Source organism: Myxocyprinus asiaticus, chromosome 38 (genome assembly GCF_019703515.2).
Source record: "Myxocyprinus asiaticus isolate MX2 ecotype Aquarium Trade chromosome 38, UBuf_Myxa_2, whole genome shotgun sequence".
Classification (NCBI taxonomy): Eukaryota; Metazoa; Chordata; class Actinopteri; order Cypriniformes; family Catostomidae; genus Myxocyprinus; species Myxocyprinus asiaticus.
The window spans coordinates 15,514,302-15,539,388 of record NC_059381.1 but is presented as its reverse complement, the minus strand read 5'-3'; the positions used below and the strand labels follow the sequence as shown (position 1 = coordinate 15,539,388).

Sequence of the window (25,087 nt, the reverse complement as noted above, 5' to 3'; positions counted from 1 at the left end):
GTAATCAGTACGGCCGCTCCCTATATGCATATTACGCAGTCTGCGTAAGGCACCAACTCCCTAGGGGGGCACCAGAAAGTTCACCGGCTTACTCGCATGTTAAATGTTATTCAAGGACCCGGTAGCAGTCGCGGAACAGACGATCGCCTTGCGCCATGCCTCGCAACTTTTGCCTCGTGCTCGCACCACACCACACCGTGCAGTGCAAGGCTGGTGTTCAAATGGCAGCTGTCTTGCCGCTGCAAATGATGTTACAATGTTAAGAGCTCTAGCTGTGCTTTGCAGGCATATTCTACAGCTGTGCTACATTGATGAAATGGTCTCAGCATAATGTCTCCCACCATCTGTTTTCCAGACGGCAATGCATGTAACATTAGCGGCGTTTGCGCGAATTGACTTGCTTCTCATGAACTACGCTTTATTCATAGGTTCATATTACGCGTTAACCATTAAATGCATTAAAAACAAAATTAGTGGCGTTAAACGAATTTTGCGTTCAGTTTGTTGTTTTACTGCCTTTTGCTTACAGACTACATTAAGAGCAATTCAATTTTCGTTTAACGCCACTTCGACAGCACTAATTAAAATACACTCAAATAAGAATATTTTAAGTGGAAAATGCCAATACTTGAATTTCTTAAGTGTATTAATTTAAATTATATTTAAACAGTATGCTACATGTACATATTATTTGAAGTCCTCCATATGCGTTTTGTGGTAAAACATTTTTACGACTAATTCATTAACTGCTCGTTAATTTCCACTGCAATCAATTATGAGAATGTTTGAAAATTGACATCCCTAATTTCGATATGCCTTTTTTTCTTAATTCATTATTCACCTTGCTGATTTATGTTCTGTTCTCTTACTGGTAACTTTTTTGCACACTGCATTCTGATTAGCAAGATCTCGTCAATGTGCAAGAATCAGAATGGTGAATTAAACATTACAGAATTCTATGTCAAAAAAAAAAAAAATGCAGCTTGCTGTGATTTAGAAATTACACATGCTCATATCTTAATTTTACATGAAAACATTTTTATCCCTATGTTGGCACAAGTGAATCCACAACACTTCCACAAAAATCTTAGAGGTCAAAACTAGCATACAGTATGTAACAACTATCCTAAGCTAAGGGAAATGAAATGCTTGTGGTATGAATCACATTATTTCCCTCCAATTCTTTTATACCTCATAGGCACCACAGTAACCAATGAAACAGTTTCCTAATAAGGGCATATAAAACACAACTAACTGAGATTCAAACACAGGTTTTTTTTTTATTTAAAAAGTGTCTTTGTAGCTGTACATAACAGTGAAACTAATCAATGTTGAACAATGCATTTTGAGAAGAAATAAAGACTGACAGTATTGAACAAGTCAAAAATTAAATTGCTCTTAATGTAGTCTATAAGCAAAAGGCAGTAAAACAACAAACTGAAAGCAGACCGCAGAGGTCAGCCAACAAAATGCAGAAACCATTGCTTAAGTCTGTGACTATTTTTAAAATGCAGTGTAATACTACACGACTCACAGTAAACCCAGCACTATTTTTGGGAACTGTTTGACTTTGGCCTACTATCTGCAATCAGCTGATGCTATTTAAAGTCATAACATGAAACAAATGAACCTCATTTGTAACAGAAACAGTATTTTAATTAACCTCCTGGCCTTCCCAGCAATCTGCAGGGCACTCAAACATCATTAGCAGTGATTTTCTTCACAACACATTGATTAATACGCCATTTTCAAACACACAAGCCAAGAAAATCGATATGGGTCTCTATAATTCTCCCTGACATTAAAGATAAACCTGGATCATTATGGTCGTTTAGTTGTGAGTGACATATTATTTGTAGATCTCAGGCTTCCTGAATTTTTTTTTTTTTTTTTTTTTAACAGACATACAGCTACATGGTTTTAAAAGCATGCCAAAAGTCAATTCTATCCTCTTAGAACAGTAAAGGTAAAATTTAAGCAGGAATTTCAGTTCATGTACATGCCACATACAATCTAGCCTATATTGTATTCACACCAATGCAGTGTATTGGGGAATTACTACTGGAAAGCAGACAGACTAAAAATAGATTGTATCAGTCTTCATATTCTGACTGTAGCATGTTGTTAGACATGTACGATCATGTTAAAATAATAGTTCACCCAAAAACGAAAGTTCTCTCATCATTTACTCACCCTCATGCCATACCAGATGTGTATGGCATTCTTTCTTCAGCAGAACACAAACAAAGATTTATAGAAGAATATCTCAGCTCTGTAGCACAATGTCTCCACACAATGCAACTAAATGGTGACCAAAACTTTGAAGCTCCAAAAAGCACTTAAGGCAGCATAAAAGTAATCCATATGAATCCAGTGTTTCAATCCATGTCTTTTGAAGAGATCCAATCGGTTTTGGGGGAGAACAGACCAAAATAAACACATTTTTCATTATAAATCTTGACATCAGCAGTCTCCTTGACGATCATGATTTCAAGCTCGATTACACTTTATAGACCTTATTCACAGCAGCGCCATATTTGATTTTTGATGAGAATGACAACAAAGGTGTGAGGAAAAGACATACAGTCTCTTCAAAGGCTTATACCGTTGTTTAAAGTGTTTTTGGATCGTTCCGCTGACTAAAAATAAAAAATAAAAATATCTTTCAAAGACATTTCAGTAGACAAAAAACTTCAAACAACATGATTTGTGGAAAATAAGATGTGGCAGGAGCTTTTTGATAGCTTTATACAAAGCATGTCATTGTAGAGATGGTAAGTCTATCCCTCAGAGCCTTGTTTTCATTCCTGTCAATAATCAAAGATGCCGCTACTGTGAATAAGATCTCCATCTCCAAGGGCGCCATCTAGCACTCTGCGCATGCGTCAAGCACTAGGAAGTGTAATCAAGCTTGAAATCATGATCGTGCCTAGAGACTGCAATGGCAAGATGTAAAGTGAAAAAAAGGAGTTTAATTTTTGTCTGTTCTCACACAAACCATTTGGATCGCTTCAGAAGACATGCATTAAACCACTGGAGTTGTATAGTTTATTTTAATGCCTTTTATTTTAAAGTCTTTATGGTTTGTTTTAAAGTCTTTATGGATCTTCAAATTTTTGGTCACCATTCACTTGCATTGTATGGACCAACAAAGCTGAAATATTTTTTTAAAAATCTCTGTTTGTGTTCAGCATAAGAAAGAAAGTCATACACATCTGGGATGGCATGAGGGTGAGTAAATGATAAGATAATTTTTATTTTTGGGTGAACTATCTCCAACTATTATAACTGCCAAATCTATAGTAACTGCACATGCAACATGATCACGCGGGAAGTTGGCATGCTGTTTCCGAAAGTTCCGGTACATGCCCTATCTCCCATCAGACATATCTGGAACGGCTCAACAACAATTACTTTCCTTCGTGGCACGACTGGTAGCATTTGCGTCAGTTGCATGGGAGACCATAGTTCAATCCCAATTCAAACGAGGAAGTAATCACGTTTGAATAAACAATCATGAGCATGATAAGGAGGTTGCATTTTTATCCCTAACATTGCATTTTGTCTCTACTAATGGTTATGGTTAGGTTTGGGTTTTGGTTGGGGGTAGATTCAATAAAATAAGCATTTCTCTTCACTGTTTTACATCCTGTTCATCTGAAAACAATTATTTTTACAACTAGCTTCTGGCAACCTCTCCTGGATATAAATGGACGTCACACTTGTTTATATGCTCTGAAACACTTACCGCTTTAGCCTCTGGAGGCAGTGTTTTCAAATTTGGTCAACGTATACCGATTTCGGCTAAAGAGAAATTGGCACACACTTGCCGATTTTTATGTGAGATCAGGCTGGCACATCTGAGGATAAAGGTGGAGTGACTGCTAAAAATATGAGTTGCCTCTTTTTTTTGTGACACTCTGGACTTGCTGCTGTATTTGTGGAACTCAAAAGTGTGACAGATCTGCCATGTACATAGCAAACAAACAAACATACATGATATAATCAGGGATGAAAGATGACATTGGAATTATGCTGGAAGAACAGATAACTGCATTTAACAACCATCACTCTGTATACTGCTTTTAATCCACTATATCATTCATATGATAAAAATAGAACAAGCATGTGACTTTACGGGCAATCTGAGTAATTTAAACCATTTGAAAATCTTATACATAAACCTCCAAAATAATCTATAAGAAACTTTTAACAAGTACCACACTTAAATTATTTTAAGATTTACGCATTTTAATTTAATAACAAAATTCCATCAAATTAAATGAATCTTTAATAAAATCAAATAAAAAAAAAACTAAACATTTTAATTTCTGTTAATTAAATTTTGTTAAACATTACACAATTCAATTTGATGGATTTTTTTGAGTGCAACAGCCTCGAGATCTAATGTTTGTCATGGTAGGCCTTTGCAATAACAGGAAACACTTAAAATTATCTCAAAAGAGCCTGTATGACTAAATAACCACTGGAGAACAGGGACACATGGCACAAACATTACCTCCACCCATCGTTCAGTGTAAGCATTTAACTTTTATGTGATAAAGATTCTCTTCATCCATGCAATATTTAGGGCCTGAGGCAAGACAAGTGGTTCGGATCAAACAGAATTTGTGTTATCAGTTCATAAACATATGCAGTTAACTAAGTATGACAGAACATGGCAATTTCATTATTTAGAGATTGAGAATTAATAGACATAAGACAATCCTTCCAATTGTTGGGCCTTTTATTAAGTACACTGTATAATCTCCTTGTCATTTAAGTGATATACCTCCCACCACTAAAATAAACATTAAATAATGTTCCTTCCTCACCAGTTGCCAAAACAATGTAGGTGTGTTTCCAAGTTGTGACCTTTGTATTTGATATGTCATGGTAAATGTTTTCAGTATAACGCTAAATCAAGCATGAGGCCTTACTTTGGTTTTCATGCACAAGAAGTGTGACAAATGTGCTAGATAGAAAACTGGCCTGGTGATGAATGCGTTCATATTGCTTGTTCCTGCACATAAGCCAATTAGATCAAATACTCGTGTACCATGTTAGCCCATGTGAACCAGCCATTAGAACACTTGGCTTTCAAACTAATAGCTTCTCAAATTCAAAAGCCAATGCAGAGCACCATGAGAAAAGGCTGGACTATGACCTCTTATCACACACGTCTCTGTTCAAGCCTGGCACCAGCCACATTCGCTGTTTAAACGATTACACTCACACTAAGCTCTACTGCTAACATTTGGACCACTTCTCTATATTGGATTCCTGAGATGATAAGTTTGAGTAGTGAGGTGAATACTCAGAAAAGAACATTCTTGGAAGGAATGTTAAAAAGAGAACATTTTAAACTAAGATACACTATCACATTACTATTACATGACAGATAATTGCACAACTAAATATAAAATGCTTAATTGAAACAATCTTTAAATGATTAAAGTAATCAGATAAAAAAAAAAAAACTATCTACTATTTTTTTTTTTTTTTTAAAAAGCATATTTTTAAAAAATATTATTCAATCTAAAGCAATAGCTATTTTTTTAAATGAAAGGTCATTCTAATATGTGTGTGTATATATATATATGGGTTCAATATACTGTTAATATACTTTCAGAACTCAAAACGTCCTTCCCCAGTCCAAAGACAACATGAATATTAGGCTTGGGATCAATGCCTTTTTCATGCACTGATAATCTGAAGATTTTCCTGATGATTATCAATATATATCGGCATTTGTTTCCGATATAAATAGGGCTGCTCGTTGCACAATAGTCTTTGTCTCTTCAGACATATTTCTCAACACAATTTTGGTAGTGTGAGCGGCAGGGTAAATTACGCATTCTAAAATTCAAAACAATTATTTATTTTCTACAAAGGTACAAAAAAACCGCCAACGCTCAGCGTCAACATTCTGAAGTTCCACGGAGCGCAACTCGCATAGTTTTCCATTAAATTCAACCCAAATCCTTAACAGAGGAGAAAGATTATTTACTCTTAGCCATCACTGGATGATCTATAGTAAGCATGTAACTTTCATAGAGCCTATTTTCACTTACAAGTTTGTTGTTTTGTGGTTTGACAGCTTGAATGAAAGACCTGTTCAAGGCTACATACAGAGAAATTGTTTAATAAACATCGCCATTTCTAATCATTTAGTTTGCGCAGTTTCACCAGTTTCATAAACTAACCTGTAAAATCAACATCACTGTTCATTCTTGAAGTTCAAAAACCTTCGTTACTTTGGACTGCTATCCCCTGCGCCACATCAGTTCGTCCTGTGTATGTGTGTTTGTGTGTGTGTGTGTGTGAGAGAGAGAGAGATACATGTTATATCACCCTCTTGTGGTCTCCCATTACACCAGACTGTTAAACAGGCCAACTGTGTGGCCAACTAAGTGTATTGGAAAAAATGCGAATTGGGCTTCTAATTTAAAAGTCAGCTAATTTTAAAATATCGATGCCTCAAAAATATAGCGATAAAATAACGTGCCGATAAATAATCGACATATCGATATTTTATGACATCCCTTATGAATATATTAAAGGGATATTTCACTCAAAAATGTCAATTCTGTCATCATTTATGCCACCCTCATGTTGTTATAAAGACATATGACTACTTATTCAGTGGAAAATAAAAAAGATGTTAGACAGAATGTTTGCGACTGATTGCCTCAGTCACCAATCAGTTTCATTGTATGGAAAATGTTGCTATGAATGTGAATGGTGACTGAGGCTAATATTCTGCCAAATATTTAGGACATAAGCACTGAAAGTGCAGAGACCCTATTGTTCTTCTAAGGATTATTATTATTATTATTATTATTATTATTAAGGCCCAAGCACTGAAAGTGCAGAGACCCTATTTTCTTCTAAGGATTATTATTTAGGACCCCAAGCACTGAAAGTGCGGAGACCCTATTGTTCTTCTAAGGATTGTTATTATTATAAGGGCACAAGCACTGAAAGTGTGGAGACCATATTGATATTCTAAGGATTTATCTTTCTTCTTCTTCTTCTTTTCAAGGTTTTCTGTACTTTTGGGGCACTTAACATGCGAGAAAACTCTTGAAAGTTTGCATACACATCAGAGTTGTCAGCCATTAGTGTTGGGAAAAGTTGCTGGCTTGCAGCAGGGGCTCTGTAGCACCACCAAGAAGATGGGCATGTTCGGGGGGCTGTGTAGAACATCCCTTTCGAGCTACCATCACCAATATTTGTACACATATAGATCTCATCAAGCCGGACAACTTCCGTGCTGACAGTCATAAGCTCCACCCAACAGGAAGTCGGCCATTTTGGATTGTTTGAAAAATGCATAATTTGGAATTTAAAATACTCCTCCTAGGGATTTCATGTTATGGGAAACAAATGTCGGTGACATCCTGCCAAGACATTCACGATGCTAAATTGCAAACAGATTTTTGCCATGGTGATGCGATAATGTCAAAAAATACGAAAAAGGAAGTGTCTCATATTGTCTGCGTGCATCGTGTGATTTACATCAAAGTTGAGCCAAATGTTTGGCCTTGTGGGCTGATCACATTGATGTGGATATTGTGGGTCATGGTCGTAGCGCCACCAAATGGCGGAAGGAAGTGTGGCACATTTAACAGACTTTAAAATATCCCTCTTATGTTTACTTGAATTGCTTCAGTTTTTTTAGAATAATGTCAAGACAATGCAGATTTTAAATTCTGAAGGGATTCTTGATATCTTACAGTGTTGCCATGGCAACGCATTAAATGTCATTATTCCTTTTTATGTATATTCACGTTTTTTAGGTACTTGGCATGCTTGAATTTTCATGATATTTTGTACACACATCAGAGTTGTCGGCCATTAGGCCTGGGCAATAGTTAACACATGGGCGTGGCTGGGGAGCTCTTTAGCACCATCTTTTGACAAAAGTGGTGGGGTCAGTTTCTTCTACGGTCACCAAACTTGCTACATATATTGCTCTCATCAAGCCAGACAACTTTCAAAATTACAGTCATTAGCTCCACCCAACAGGAAGTCAGCTATTTTGGATTGAATGTGCATTTTTTGAAAATTGAAATTGAAAACGTTTGAATACTCCTCCTAGGGGATTCATATGACTGGCACCAAACTTAGGCAATATTATGCCAAGACATTGAAGATAAATTGTAAATGAATTTTTGATATTTTGAATGGTGTTGCCATGGCGAGGCAATAAATTAAGGGCAAAAATGTGAAACAGGAAGTTTTTTTTATCTTCAGTGTGCTGTGGTGGGGTGAGCAAGAGACAGATACAGTGGGTGTGGCGTCAAGCCTTGGAGAGGCATTTATTGGAAATAATAATAAAATTAACATGTCCATAAAGGGGAAAATAAAGTGTCCAGGGGGAATAGTGTTCATAATAAAGGGGGAATCTGGCATCCTCGCGGTGAGACTGGGCTCCGTGAAGGGCAGGGTAGTGTCAATGGAATTGCCCAGGCATGAGCTGGGTCCGTTGGCTGTACACGGTCCCCTCCAGAGTCCACGGCACGAGGGGCGACGGCGTCCTTGGTGATAGGGGAAGGCGGCCCGGCCCGGCCTCTAGCCCGTTGTCCGCGATGTGTGCTGTTCTCCCCCGGCGACTCATTTAATCCCTCTGGGGGTCCAAGGAGCGGGTCCGGCAGCGAATCCACACATCCGAACCCTCCCAGCTCTGGTCGTGCGAGGATGCCAGTGTGCACACATGGAGATTTGAAGCCTGCTCCCTGAGAAGAGGCGCGCTCTGCGTTTTAAAGACAGCGGTGATGAAGCATTATTCACATGAGGTGTGCTTCATTCACCGCTGTCAGAACATGGCTTATTAATTATGCACCTCTTCTCGCTCTGACTCCCGTCATGTGCCTGGCTGTAGGGCGGCCCTAAGAGGCAGGGTGACGATGACGAGCCGGAGGGGCAGATCATTCTGCTACAGTGCATTGTATAATTTTGATGAAAATTCAGCTGTATGTTTGGTACTGAAGGCTGATCACATTGATGCAGCTATTATGGGTCACGGTCATAGCGCCACCAACTGGCAGCAGGAAGTATGACACTTTTAACAGACTTTGAAATAGCCCTCTTATGTTTACATGAATTTCTTCAAAATTCTTTAGAATAATGTCAAGACACTGCTGATAAAAAAAATTGTCAAGGGATATTTGATATCTTAAATAGTGTTGCCATGGCAACACATTAATTGTTATTATTCCTTTATTCCTATATTTGGGTGTTTTTGAGGCACTTGGCATGCTTAAAATTTCATGAAATTTTACACACACACACAGAGTCGTTGGCCATTAGGGCTGTGCAAAAGTTCACTCATGGGCGTTTAGAGTGGGTTTTGTAGTGCCCCCAACCTGTTAACTGTCACTCCCCTTTAAAAAAAAGAAAAAAAAAAAAGAAAAAAAAAAAAGAAAATGACCTTTCTAAACTTAAACAGTTGTAACTCATGAATGCTAGGCAGTACAGAACTAAGCCTGGTCTTTTTAAAGAAGACACTTGGCAGTTTATTGTGCAAGTGAAGGCAGTTTTAAAGTGAAATAAAAAAGTTATAGAAGTTTAAGTTTATTGTAGTGAAAATGAACTGCACAAACATTTTAATTTCATATAAATAAAATATACAAATACATTAACTGAAATGTAAACATACTAGAAAATCAAAGCCATATGTCTTACCCAGTTCTGTTTCAAATTTTAAGTCGATATATCAAAAAGTGACCTTTTGATGGCAATTTGTTCAGACGCAGTACAAAAAATGTCCAGTAGAGGACAGCCAAGCTCCATTGGTGAATGATCCCCAAAAGACCAAATCTGCACAATTATCTGAGTAAACTCGGCAGGAATTGGCATAAAAACACAAAGGAACCAAAGCCACTTGTCTGACCATGTCCTGATATGAATTTGAGAATAGAAAAAATGAAAAGATCAGTTATATGAAAGCTTTATCTAAGGACAAGACTATAGGTGTTTTATTTATTTTTTTGGTTTGTTTTTTTTATTTTTTTTTTTTTATAAAAAGCCATAAAGGTGGGACAGTAATATATATAGTTAGGGTGGGTGATATATATATACCATTAGACATGATAAACAGGTAGAAATTTGCCAACCGGTATACATTTTGGATTATCGTCTCTATAGTGGTAACACAAAATTGCCACATGAGAAATGTGTACAGCACATAACACGTACGCACTCTGATGGATAAATGGAGTGAGGCGGTGTGATTACAATAATGCCAAATGCATGTGTCCACCTTGCACTGTTTTCTGAAAGCCACCAGGTGGAAATGGACCCATGGTGCTTGGGCCCGTCATCGCTGCTTGCAGCTTTATTTCATTTTGAGTTCCATGGAAAAAGAAAGGGATATGGTTTTGGAACAACACGAGGGTGAGTAAATGATGACAGATAATGACAGAATTTAAACATGACTGGTCACATTTACTCAACAATGTCTATTTGTGGTTTAGCTACCTAGCCTGTCCAGTTATGGTGAAAATAAAAACTACAATTCAAGTTGTTATTTAAAGGTGCAATATGTAAACATTTTGCCAATGTGTGAACATCTTGTAAAACAACTTAAAAAAATTTGCCCTTCCCGGACTTCCTAGGTTGCCTATTAAAGCCTGTAGACTGATTTTCATGCGAAGGGAGCGGGTAGATTTTGTCGGGAAAATCCAAAGGATGTGAAGTTTATGTGCGTTCCCGAAAGCCTTGCCTCAGTGCTTCTCTTCCGCTATTCAACAGCGACAACAAACGCAACACTAGGTAATGTTATCTTAGAGATGGAATCCAGCAAACGTCCGGCTCCCAGCACAACACCGAGTAAGCCAAAAAAAAAAAAAAAAAAACTTTATCTACTGAATCCCATCTGGCTAAGCGGGAACGTGATCGTGGTCGAGCAAAAACTAGAGTGAACAACGGCAGGGCATTGGATTCCTGGACGGACCTTCGTTCAGTTTTGACGATCAAAACCGACCCTGAATTGGCGTTTTTCTTATTGGACTGGTAAGCTTACATAACTGCAAAGCATATGAAATATAGTGCCATAAGGATTGAGCTGTGTAGTTTTAGCTAACTTGATTTTTGCTGCACAGTAACTGTCATAATCAATGTTAATCTGTAATTATTCAGCAAGTTAAACTACAATAACACATGAAATGAATGCTAGACAACGTTCAAGATAATGCAAAAAGACCCATTCATTAGTGTAATGTAACTTGGTTATACAGAAAATATATACATTCTATTATTATAAAACAATAGCGCATCGATATATCAAAATGACAGTTGTAATGGAATCACATCAATACTGAATTGTGTCAACATATTTATGATGTACAGTCTATTTTACAAACAGCTACTTTCATTATCCACCAAATTTAGCTAACAGCTATTGATAAAGCTAGCTAGCTAGCTAGCTAACACTGACATTGACTGCATTTATATGATAGCCTATGTATCATGCAAAGAAAACTACAGTCTCGCATAGTCAGACCGATATCCACACTTTTTTTAGCCCTGTTCCAGCACTGGAGAGTCACAAAGTCTATAGTAAAACAATCATAACTGTGTAAGTTGAATTATGCTACCTCATCTTTCAGCATGATGCCAGTGAATCATGGTTACGTCATTGTTTTGGATGCTCCCTAAATCACGTACCTATGGAGTGTGCGCACGAGCACGAGCAACAGGTAGCTGGCTGCAGTTCACTTAACAGCCACAGGTGTCATTAATAACAAGGGTTTCTGACTCTTACATACTGCACCTTTAACTAATGATAGAAGTAAGATCTGGGCGGCATTCGCCAAACATCATGCTGTTCTGGGCTATAGGGTACCACCTGCAGCTCTGCATAGCCTCCAAAACATTAGGAAAGAGTGGCTGAAGTTTATTTTTACCTATAACCCCTGATCATTTCAGCCTGACCTTTACATTCTTTGTGGCCTCAGTTGAAAAAAAAAAAATTGTGTGTGTATATATATATATATATATATATATGATACACTTACACTCCTTTAAAATTTGTCCATCCGACCAGCCTATACCAGCGTTGCCAGTTCAGCAGGGTGAAAGTACACTAAAGACATAATCTTAATCTCTTTAATAGATTTTCAAACCCGAGTGAACAGGGCAGAGCTTGAGGGGTTGAAACAGCTCTGGATATCCATTTATTGCTTTACATTTAGAACGGTCTGAATGCATATCTTAGATCTTTGGAGCGCTGCATTGTACAAAAGAAATCTTGATAGAACGGCTGAAGAGGTCTAAGAAATCCCTCCATTTAGGTTCATGCCGACGGTCCATGCAGACAAACAACAGCTGTTAAAGCCACTCTGCTATTTCCAAGTTTTGGACCTTTGACATGTTTTCACACATAATATTGAGATGGCCTTTTTACTTTCATAGCAACTTATTCCATACAATGAAAGTGAATGGTGACTAAGGCTGTCAGTCCCTAACATTCTTCCTAACATCCCCTTTTTTGTTTTTCCACAAAAGAAAAGCATAACGTTTTGTTACAACATAAGGGTGAGTAAATTATGACAGAATTTTCATTTTTCGGTCAACTATCTCTTTAAAATCTGCTTTTTGAATCGTCCCTCAACCCCCACTCACGCATACTCTACTCATGTAACCAACCTCTTTCACACAGAACCTATAATGTTTTTTGTGTGAAATTCATACATAGTGTACAAATGCCTCATGTTTAACTGTTCAGAATTGTACATACCCTTTTTGAGAACTGCATCTACTATACCACAAACCACTAGACCAGGGGTCCATCCGTGGATTAACCTCTTACTAAATCACAGAGATGTTGTCTAGGTCCAAAATAGGTAGACTTGAGAAATATGAGGGGTAAGTATCTTTAGCCCTGGGAAATAATTGTGTATTTATGATTTCCAGTACCTTGTACTAATGCCAACCATATGAACCTTGTCCGAAAACAAAGTATCTTTTCTATCAAATAACTTATTAAACAATTCCAGAATGTAGAGTAGTTTACATTAGTTTGAACAGATATAGGGATTAATAGACAAAGAAATGAATTACTTTTTTGAGGCAAGGTTCTGCGAACAAGAAATACAAAAACAGATCTTCAGTGCTTACATTTCATCTAACTTTGAACTTTCGGGGGGCCTGGGTAGCTCATCGAGTATTGACGCTGACTACCACCCCTGGAGACGTGAGTTCGAATCCAGGGCTTGCTAAGTGACTCCAGCCAGGTCTCCTAAGCAACCAAATTGGCCCGGTTGCTAGGGAGGATAGAGTCACATGGGGTAACCTCCTCATTGTCACTATAATGTGTGGTTCTCCCTCTCGGTGGGGCGTGTGGTGAGTTGTGCGTGGATGCTGTAGAGAATAGCGTGGGCCTCCACACGCACAATGTCTCCACGGTAACGCGCTCAACAAGCCACGTGATAAAATCAGACACAGAGGCAACTGAGATTCGTCCTCTGCCACCCGGTTTGAGGCAAGTCACTACGCCACCACGAGGACTTAAGAGCGCATTGGGAATTGGGCATTCAAATTGGGGAGAAAAAATGAAAAAAAAAAAAAACTTTGAACTTTCATTATCAAATTCCACCAAATTCATTCTTGCGAAAAGAAAGTAGCAATCATTTTAATGTAATTTTTATGCTCGTTGCCAAATCTCTCTGAAGACCTATACAGATATTTTGCCTCTGAAAAGAGATGAAACGCAAGGATGGACATAAGGGTTGTTTTATCGAATTCATGGTGAGTTAAGAGTGGCTGGATTGGTAATGATTAAATTTCAGTGAAATTTGAATGTAAAGGTATATGAAGTCTAAAAACAGACTTCTGTTTTTGTTTCATTTTTCCCACTAGCTGACACTAGGACTAGGCAATACAGTATATAAAATATTCACAATTCATTTGTGATGATTCTGCTGGCGATATAAAATTAAGCAATATTGTGAATATCGAAATGATTTTAATGTGCTTTTTATTTGGCCATTAAGTTTTCTACAGAGCATGTCATCAGATTAATTTAACAATCCTTCCATAGGGCTGCCAAATTATTTAAAATACAATCAAAAACGTGTTTTGGCAAAAGGCTGCAATTTATTTAAATAAATATATACATAACTATTATTACTATTATCATCACTATTGTCTTGTAGATTGTAGTTAATTGCGATTTATTGCAGATTTTGAAATTTGACTCTAAATACAACTCTTTCCTTGTCAAAATGCATTAATTTCCATCTTAGGAAAGAAAACAAAACAAAATATAACAATATAATGCTTTATTAACATTTTCCAAACAAAGCCTTCCACAGGAAAAAGATAGAAATGCACTAAAATAGCACCAATTCAAGTAACATTAAACGTTTCCCAAAGTCTAATTGAGAGTTTGACTAATTGAAAGGACTAGTCCCTACATAGGTTGCATATTCATTGCAATGGGCATTAAATCTCTCAAACTCTCATCCTCTCCAATATTAATTTGCCAGTAGACTGTGGCTATCCACTTTGTTACAGCAATTGTTAGCCACGTTGATGATTTGCGTCAGGGTGTCAGCACCGCTTTGAACAACACATGAAAAGAGCTTGCAGACAAAAACGTTTCATTCTGCATTTTGGTGATAGTTGAGACTTGAAGGCATGCTTCTGTGGTAATTAAAATGGACCATACTTATGCTGAAAAATACTTGAAGTCCCATGTAGGCTTGTTTTGCACAACAAATAGCATCAAAAGCTCCTTTCTCCATCATTTGATCACTGACACGGCTTCTGTGTGTGTTTGTGGTGTGTGCATCAGTGTAATGACTCCAGGCGAACACATTGCAAAGGTTCTGCCCTTTCAACAAGTGTTAATGCTGGTTTGTGCTGTATTAACGGTAAATGTGTTAATCGCGATTAAGAAAAATTAATGCATTAAACCTTTTAAATTAATAGCATGTGTTGACGTGTTGATTTTGACAGCTCTAATCTATATCTATCTATCTTATATATATATATATATGAGAGAGAGAGAGAGAGAGAGAGAGAGAGAGAGAGAGAGATTATGCAAAATATGATTTAATTTGGAGACAGAAGACATCGATGGTTCCTTTGAAAAAAAATTAAGCCATTTCAGAGCAAATATATAAATATTGAGAAATATCAAATACAGTCAATAGGCTGAAAAATATTGACATACCATTTTTTGTCATGCCGCCCAGCTCTAGCTGACACCCACTTTCTAACCACTTGTCTTATGATAACATACAAAAAAAAAAGAGGAAAAAATATAGCTGAAATGCTAGACATTGTGTTGTTGTGAGCAATCAGCATATACACACAAACACTTATCTGAGATCAGTTTCCTGGAGCATTCCTTAATCCCCACAGATATTAGTCTGAATGCACCAGTTTAGGGAGGCAGATATGTTGGATATTGAGGCTAATTTCTCAACTTGGAAAAACTGTCATTACATCACCAATAGAAAACGGTTACTGCTAAGTGACTCATTTAAACCAGTGATGCATAAACCAATTTGAAATCTTGCAGCGTGCATCTAAATTCACTAAGGAAATAATGATGGGCCATTTTTTATTATCAGGACTCCGCTTTATCAAGTCACAGCCACATGCAGTGAGAATAAGTAAAATGAAATTAATGTGGGATGGCTGTATTTAGCAAGAGGATGTAGACCAGAGTGGATGTAAAGTTGAGTCCTGAGGTTATGGGGAGGGGTGTGTTGGGGCTAGCTTTTGTTAATCTCTAGAGCTGGCCAGCTTGGTCTAGGCTAATACAGAAACCCTCTTCTTAGTGCGGATACCTGCTGTGCCCATTCTCATCCGCTTTACTACACTGCTGCCAGATTCACTCTGACTGGTCATCATGGGCTTTTTCTGGGGTTATCTGCTTGGCTCCAATTGGTCCTTGATAGAACAGACAATAGCTATACATTTGATTGGTTCTTCATCTGAACCGAGTACACAGATGGTCTGGAAAATTGTACGGGGTCAATTGTTTGTCAAATGCGAGACAATTATCAGCCAGTCAAAATAAACCTCACGACCGGTTTGCATTATTGGGGTCATTTTGACTGATTTTATTTTTAGTGTCATTTTGATGTTGGCTGGCACAACTGAAGATATGCAAATTAATGCACACCTGGCACTGTCAATAGAAGGTGCTATTTATAAGGCAGCCTACTTTTGGAAAGGGCACTGGACCGTCACTTGTGGTCATGGTAGACCATGATCAACTCCCTTTAAGGTTTGAATTAAGCAGCGACAGACTGCACGTATGAAAGGTGTCAGTCTACGACAAGGGATAGAAGGGAATTAGCGTCTGGGCAGTCTGCTATGGCTAAGCAAATACAGTTAGACTCGAAGAGGGGGAAGGGATGCTACATTTGTGTTCTTAGCACTCACAATAGCCTGTGAAACAGCATAGACTCTGATTTAACCCACAAAATAAATATCATACAGGAGACAATAGTTTCTGCCATTTGCGTTCATACAGTGTAATGAAGGTTTGTGTGTTTTACCCTCACATGGCAGAGACCCTGTTTTTAAATCACCTGGCAGCCATATCTTACTGATGAGGTAATTCCGCAAGGTTTTTAAAGCATTGAGAACACAGCTAGCCTTATCACTAGCAGACAACCCTGCCTCCCTCCTCAACCACTTTAACCTCGCCGTTGGACATCTGATTCTTCCCAGAATGGATACACTGACCTAAGGTAAAACTAAAATACCATCAACATCATTGTGATGACATTAATCGAAGTTCTTCTGTAGACTTAAGTTTAATGCAAGGAGTAAAATCACTCCTTATCTCCTCCGACAGCTTGAGATAGATGTCAGTGGGGGTTTCATCATGTTGAAGGTTGTAGTTAATGTGGGAAAGGTCTGGAGTACTAGAGACACTGTGGACATCACTACATTCCAGATGAGATAAATCCAGGCTGCTGGAAGCCTTGAAATGACTTTCTTCAACCAAAAGGCTTGGTGGAAAAAGTTTCAAAACATATTTAGCCTTACATTAACACAACAACCTATTAGTGTTAGAGACAAGGCCAGAGGTGAAAGTAAATTATGTGTTCTCTGTAAACTTAACCCTCCATTGTCTTAAGAACTGCACCCTCCTTTTGTCCTTCAGGCAATTTTTGACCCATATTAAAAACCATTTAAAAAGCATAAATTCTTGATTGGTATACAATGGCACTTAATGAAAATCTGCTATTATTGTGCTCCCAAAGTGTATAATGATTTGGAAAAAAGGATATTTGTCAATAAACCATGTTCCTTTATCGAAGTAAAGCCCATAAATGGCTTACTAATAACCCGGACAACACAGGTAGATTTTTGCCCATTACGATGATTTTGCATGCCATGTAAACACCTTACTCAGTGTTCTTACATGCCTCTTCATGGTATGATGTCAAAAGTAGAGAATAATGCAATTATTTCAAATGTCATGTAAATGTGAATTTCTTGCCTTGTCAGATTTTTTAAATAAGCTGATTTTATAGAGTAATCAGCATATTGGTGTGCATGTAAACAGGCTCATTGTCCCATATCATCTAAAATCATGTTAGTAAACATATTTACTACTATATTAGCTGTTCAAAACTGTAAAAATCACGCTCTCTGTGTGTTTGTGTGTGAACGTGCATGTGTGCAGAAACCCCATTTGAGAGGAAAGTATGCAATTTGTGGGAAAGATGCAGTACCCTGTGGAGCAGGTGGGGACGCTAGAGAACAATATAGGGCTAAAGGCAAATATTTTTATGTCAGATTTGGTTCATAAAAAATATTTAAAGCTGTAAAACATCCAGAAAGTCCAAAGGTGAAAGGTCACAAGTGGTTGTTCCCATACAGGACAAAATTGACCCATTACGACAATGGAAGGAGCTATTTGTTTTACACTGTTATTTCTATTAAACAATTATTTACAAAAATTAATTTTATTATTTATTTAGTTAGTTTTGATAGTCTTGACAAAGTCACAATGTTTGGTTCCAGTACCAAAAACTATGCAGTATTTATAACGTATTCTTTACCTGTCCCAAGTCAACAATTACCCCGAGGCAATAGGTGGGTTAAACTGATGTCATGTCAAAACTAATGAGAACGGCAGACATGAAAGTTCATCTGAGAGTAACTGAACTTCTTGCTAAATAAGGGTCATTAAGGCTGTTTTCATTTCCCTTTCCATTATCAACTTCCTCCAAAAAACAAATACAAATCAGGACAAGATGCATTTTCATCTTTGAAAACAGATTAAAGCCCATGCATCATCGTTAAAGGGATAGTTCACCCAAAAATAAAAAAAAATCTGTTATCATTTCTTTACCCTTCACCCTTCTTTAACCTTTATCATTTATTTAACATTTTGTCCTAACAAAAAAATCATGATTGTCAATTAATTCCTTTGACACTGTTTTTGCTATTATTAATTTAGATTAATAAAATGGATATTAATTTACTTACAGTATTTTATATGGGGCAACTGCATGCCATATTCTTTATGAACGCTACACACCAAAAACAAGCTGAGAACTGTGTTCCTGAATAGCTATATTATTTTAAATGCATGAAAAACAAGTTTTATTCAAATGTTGAATAAATTAACATATTTACTGATTTGCCTTTAGCCATTAGCTATTATAAACACCTTTGATTTGCCAATGCATTCATGCACACAACGGATCAAAATATTTTGTAAATACCAGAAAATTGAGGCAATGGGCGTACACCTAAATGGAATGCTGTAACTGACACTTTTCAAAGTTAGTTAATTGAAGGAGCTTGTAATCTTGATTATTATTATTTTTGTATTAATTGTGGAGCCCTAATGACTTTTAATTTTTGGGTGAACTAATGCTTTAATGGATAGCATAAAATATGGCAAACTATACAAAATATGTTCTCTATCACCTGTTTTAAGCAAATAAAGCCAACAATGTGTGATTCAATGTAATAAAACATACATTTCATGATTCGCTATTTTCACTGCATCGCATTCGCATTCTAAATTAAGGAACCAGTCAAATGAGATTAAATAAGAAAATGAGGAACCCTTTTATCTATATCACATAATAATGTTAATTACTTAAAAAGCCTGACAACAAACTTATAAGAGGCAAGGTAGAAAATTAAAGAAGTCAGGCTGTAATGTCAGAAGCCTGTTAAACAGAGAAAGCTTATGTCTACCTGATTACATTTACATTTATGCATTTGGCAGATGCTTTTATCCAAAGCGACTTACAGTGCACTTATTACAGGGACAATTCCCTGGAGCAACCTGGAGTTAAGTGCCTTGCTCAAGGACACAATGGTGATGGCTGTGGGGATTGAACCAGCAACCTTCTGATTACCAGTTATGTGCTTTAGCCAACTACGCCACCACCAATCCACCACTCATTACATAGAGGGAGAGCATTAAAAAAAAATGAACCCCGAGCAGGAGTGCAGGTTTTCCAAATATTTTCAAAATGACTTAAGCAGACCCTGCATTGAAATCTGCTCAGTGTGAGTCCATGAGCAGATTAAAGAGCCCTCATCATGTCAACATAACTAGTGATGAACCGAAATGAAACATTTTGGCTGAAACTGAAAATTCTGGAGACACCGGGCTGAAAACCGAAACTGATTTATATAGAGTGTATGTATATATATATATATATATATATATATATATATATATATATATATATAATATTTTTATTAGATTTTGGAAGAATTATCTAATATACTGTATACAGGCCTATTTAAATAATCTGACTTTTGCCTAACATAAGCAAATATTTATCCTACAAGGTGCTAATAAAGTACTTATGAATAAACAACAAAGGACAAAGCATACCTTCCTATTCTAAGTTTTTCTTGTATCTGTCCATCATCCATATTTTCAATATTGTTGTAATTGGGGGACAGTTTCTCTGTGACAGTGTCACACATTGGTCCAGATTCAGATGAAAAGCGCGAATTTGCTCGTTTGCGCGATACTGCGAGCAGCGGATACAAAGCAGGTTGAATTGGACTCGTGTTTGACACCGCTGATTTAGAGTGCTTCTCGGCTCGAACAGTAAGTGGGGATATTTTAACATGATATGTGATGGTAGCTCAAGCTAAACACTCTCACAGCCTCTAAATACGTACGGAAAAATTGTTGAATGTTGCGCTCATTCGTGTGGATACACACACTTGTACAGATGCACATCTCAATTATGAGCACAATCTTGTTAACATCAATATATATTTAAACATTAGCTGATCTTTATATCTTTTCGCATAAAACGCTGCATTTTCTTCATGTCAGTGTCTGTTACTTGATTTTAAAGTAACTGTTTTTGTTCAGATTTTCCTCTTGCGGCCAAATACCGAAAATAGCATTTTCAGCTAAAATTTCGGTGCATAACAAACATAACAAAATTTGAAGTCTGCAATTGATTTGTGTGCACAAAAGATCTATTCTTGCTTCCCTACACTGGATGATAGAAGTCAAATAGTTCAGCTATCCCACTGAGATTCAATAAACCTGGTCTGCCAAGCACTTGTTGATGTCTTGTAACTTTAAAACTGCAACATACACATAAGGAGCGGAATTTCATGCCATCCTGAAGAGGCCAAGATGCTAGAAAAAGGCCTTTATGATTCTCTTGAACATGCCACAAATGCCAAGAAATATAATAATAGAACTCTCTCTTTGTTATGGAATGCTGTGTTATGGGGTAAACCATGAAAGTTTAGATGGGGCAACAAACACATTAAGAGTTGGTAGAATAATATCACTAATACAAGAACTTGGCAATGAGCTGCTCTTAAAAAAATTATTTATCCTGGCAGCTCTCATCTCCTGTTTTGCTCAAGAATGAAAGTCTGGCCTTACATGAAAATTCCTGTACAGTTCTGGACTGACACACAAAACCCAAAATAGAACCAAGAGGATATTTTGTTTCTCTTGTTCATCATTACCTCTTTTTCCAGAGAAAACCCTGTATGGCAAGGTAGTGAAACATGACTTTTGATTGGTGAGGATGTGGGATACAACTACTACAAGCAGAAGTGATTGTAAAACACAACTGAATGCAAAATAAGGCATTGAACAAAGACTGAAAAGGGGAGTTTAGGGTTTCTTGTAAAAAAAAATTTAAAAAAATCCTAAATAATTTTTTTTTTAAACTGCATAGTGCATAACAACCAAATAAAGTAAATTACATAACTAAGAAAAACAATCCTATAGTAAAGTTTTCATCTTAAGACAAAAAAAGGCATTCCCCAGGCATTAGGCAAACAGAGTGGATTTCTTCATAAAATTATGGTAAATTATTGTTTCTAGGCAACCGCATTGTTGTGCAAGCAACACCAACCATTTACTAAACACACAAAAAAAGTGTGATGCTGTCTCCATCCATACAAGGGGGGGAAAAAATCAATATTATGAGCTGTAAGTGTGGCTATGGTGAGCTTGCTCTTAACAACATTCCATGTGAATGTTCAAAATGCCACTCTAACCATAGGCTGGCATAAAATGTAAAATAAAATTCTGTTTAGTACTGTGGTTTGATGATCACACAGAATTTCATGATAATCTTTATACGCTGACTCAGCCCAAATGGCAATGATTTGGCAAGTCAAAACATGCAATTAAAAGCAATAACATTTCATTCTAGTGCATTCCTATATGGCAGTCTGGGACTGATGATGTTCTATTATAGGCTTAAACATGACTGCTGAATCACATGTGGTGGAAGTTTCTCTGAGGATTGTTTCTTTCAGAGTGCAGAAATTCTCAGCGTTTAGATTATATTCCCAGTCATGACTCAGTCATAATAATAAAGTTACAGACATGTCTTTTGTGAGTCATTCATTAATCATGTGTTCTTATAAGGCAATAGCTTATGATAGCTGCTACACCTCAGATTCCAAATAAATGTAAATAGAGTCATTTATGAGAATATTGTGTGGTTGGTATTACATCATGTATTTAACAAATCTGAATGCTTTCATATCACATGCCTGCTGTAAGAAGCTTCTCATTTCAGAAAAATTACATTAAAACGGCCTTGCATTGCTGTCTTCTGGAGGAGCTTTTATTCTATGAAAAATCTGAGGAAAATAGTCATAAAAATAAAGAGTCCAGAAAATTAGCCAAGGTGAGAACTTATATGATATAACTAGGGGTGGGTGATATGACCAAAATCTTACATCACGATACGAGTAATTTTATATCACGATAATGATACATATTACAGAGTATAGTCATTTTTTATTGGTTTATAAATTGGTTTATATTTAAATAACCATATTGTATTGGCTATTATTTGGACAGTCCAGTCAGAGAATTAAATACTTCCTCTTATATAATTTTCTCTTTATTTGGAACTTGACAATAATCAAAGTAAAAAAATAAAATAAAAAAAACTCAACTTGGTTTTAAATCATTACCATAATGATACATTTCACATTATGCCACATTTCTGTCTGATATGTTGTTGACCATATTACTATTAAAAACTTTCCTCAAGAAATTCAAGATCTTTCCAAAGCAATGGAACAAAGAAAATAACAGGCTACAAACCTATATAGGCCTATGTACAGAAAATAACCAGAATTATGTAAACAATTATTTTAGAAAATAAATATCAAATAATTATAAACCCTTCTTGCAAAAACACAAATGACCAAAATAATAAAGAGTGCATCTTTTGCCTTCATAATACTCTTTTGCGAGCTTCATTTTGAAGAGGTAAAATAGACAGAACCCATACCAGATGTCGCACCTGTTTTAATAGCAAGCACCTCTTAATTTTTTTACTTGTTTAGGAGTCGTCCCTTTCTGTGGAAATGTTTATTCTCTTCAGGGTTTTCCCTGGATTAAAAGTGATAAGTAGTGTGAGTGATCCTGCTCTGGCTTTCCTGTAAATTTTGAGAAGCTTGCTGGACTCGCCCGCACTTGCGTGCTCCAGAGAAAGCGCATGCGACACTCACATGTAACACAGATGCATGTGTCAGATATGTTAGTCATATCGCACAGCCCTAGACATGACCTAACGATTTTTGTTATTTTAATATATTTAGTAAATGAAAGGACATGTGGCAAATTTTGTTTAGTGTTTATGCTTTGCCCACTTTTGCTCCCTGGTGAATGTTTTTTTTTATTTTTTTTTTATTAGACGCTTATTCCATGACAGCCATTTTTTTTTTAATAGAGAAGCAGCTATATAGAACAAACATTTGCCGTTTTCTGTCATTATTATATCACATTATTATGCATAGTCCATCGCATTACGGCACAAAATAAACACCGAAATGAAATGACCAGATTTTTTCCAATTTGTCAGGCAAACGTTATAATTCCCGGACATGTTGGGACCAAAATTTCTTAGCGGAAACTGTGGCACAGATTATATAAAGTCATTGGAGTCTCTCCAGTTAACATCAGCTCATTTACAGCCGTTCTTTACAGAAATGCCAGTTTTGTTAAAGAGACAGTACCGGCGTGTTCAACAAATCAAAGTAAATACTTGTAAATAGTACAAATTATGCAAATAAACAACAAACATGTAACACAAACTAATATATGAAATGTAATATATTATTTGTTGATTGAATACATGGATTTGTTCATTTTTAAAAAGCCAAATATGATTAAAATAATGAAAAACTAATAAAATATAATGATTAAAATGTATATTTTCGTAATGTACATAGTTAGAATGTCCCCTGTATAATTAACAGCATTACCTTGAAGATAATTTCTTACATATGTAAGCAAAAGGGACATTATAAATTAAATATACCCATATGAACTGATACTGAATCGAAACTGAACCGAATCAGGATATCTGTATCAATACCCAGCCCCTATTCTATACAAGTGTTTAGACCAGTTCCCAACACATTTTGCATCACTGAAAGGTCAAGTTGTACTTACATCACTCTTTCTAAACTTTGCCTTCAGGCTCTTCATATTAGTCCATTAAGATTCCAAAAAGATCCCGGGACGCCTGAATGAAACCAAACTTCAGTCAGTCATGCACACACATTCCAAAGCAAACTCACTATTTATATGGTGGAAACGAAGTTTTAACATTGTTATTAATGGCAAAACTAGGACCAAACTTTTAGAGGCAAAACACAAAGACGGATCAAGTTACAGTGGCCCCAGTGCCAGTAGCAATGCTTCTTAATATTTCTAAATCTGATGTATAGTCACTATTTAAAGTTGTAAAAAAAAAAAAAAAAAAAAAATTGTTGGAGGTGGTATCAAGAGCCCGGACACTCTTTGAGATCTATAAATACACATAAACTGGGGTCATTGATATTCTTGGATCTTCCTGAGGAGACTCTACGGGGAAGTGAAAAGTTTAGAGTGTTCAGAGAGACTCCACTGGTTAAGCCCCCAACAAGATAAGGAAAGCAAAAAGGACTGACCGCGCACTTCACACAGGAACAATGGCAACATTGTATCCAACTATAGTTGACAGGAATGATGATTGTAAACAACGTTGGCATGTAGCCTAAATGTAACATCCAAGCGAAATTCCTCCTTTTGTATTATTATGTAGCGTGGCAGCTATTAAAATGTTACATATTAAAATTCAGCTAAGAATTAGGTTAAAATAGCTTAAAATTGGAAGAAAATCTACACGGGAGAAGAGTGTTCAGATTTCTGCACTTACCCACTTTGCAAAAGTTAAGCCGCACAAACCGACCTCAGGGGTTTGCTGCTAACAGACTTTTCCGAGTGGTGTACTGGTGTTGAGTGCTTCTTATACCACTTAGTATAGCTAATCTCTCAAATATTAGAACTAACCGGCAGAAAAGCGAGCGGAGGGCTAGTGTGGAGAAACCAGCAGCAAAGTTATTCACCGACAAAAATCCATTCAAGTGGCGCTCTCGCTCGCGCTGCCTGACTGTTCCCTGGGCAGATAGAGTGACGTCACCATCTGTGTGTTCTCGTGACTACCCAGTTGGACTGTACTTACACGAGCCATGTTTTATTCCTTTTACAATTTTATTTATTTTTTATACTTTTTTTTACCATGGTAACCAAAGTGTTCGCCAAAATACCCACAGCTATTGTTACTAAATTAAACTG

General features: G+C 36.7%; 1 protein-coding gene across 4 annotated transcripts in view; it reads right to left on the bottom strand.

Annotated features, from left to right (window-relative positions):
- The window catches only part of LOC127428868 (ankycorbin-like), a 63,117-nt gene extending 38,215 nt beyond the window's left edge, over positions 1–24,902 (bottom strand). For 3 of the 4 annotated variants that reach the window (XM_051677516.1, XM_051677518.1, XM_051677519.1), the window contains exons 1-2: positions 24,669–24,902; positions 23,921–23,993 (exon numbers count right to left, since the gene is read on the bottom strand). In XM_051677516.1, the coding sequence (XP_051533476.1) occupies positions 23,921–23,956 (36 nt within the window). In that variant the 5' untranslated portion in view covers positions 23,957–23,993; positions 24,669–24,902. The remainder of the gene's footprint in view (positions 1–23,920; positions 23,994–24,668) is intronic. The other variant, XM_051677517.1, reaches the window with a different exon arrangement.
- Between the last annotated feature and the right edge of the window lie 185 nt (positions 24,903–25,087).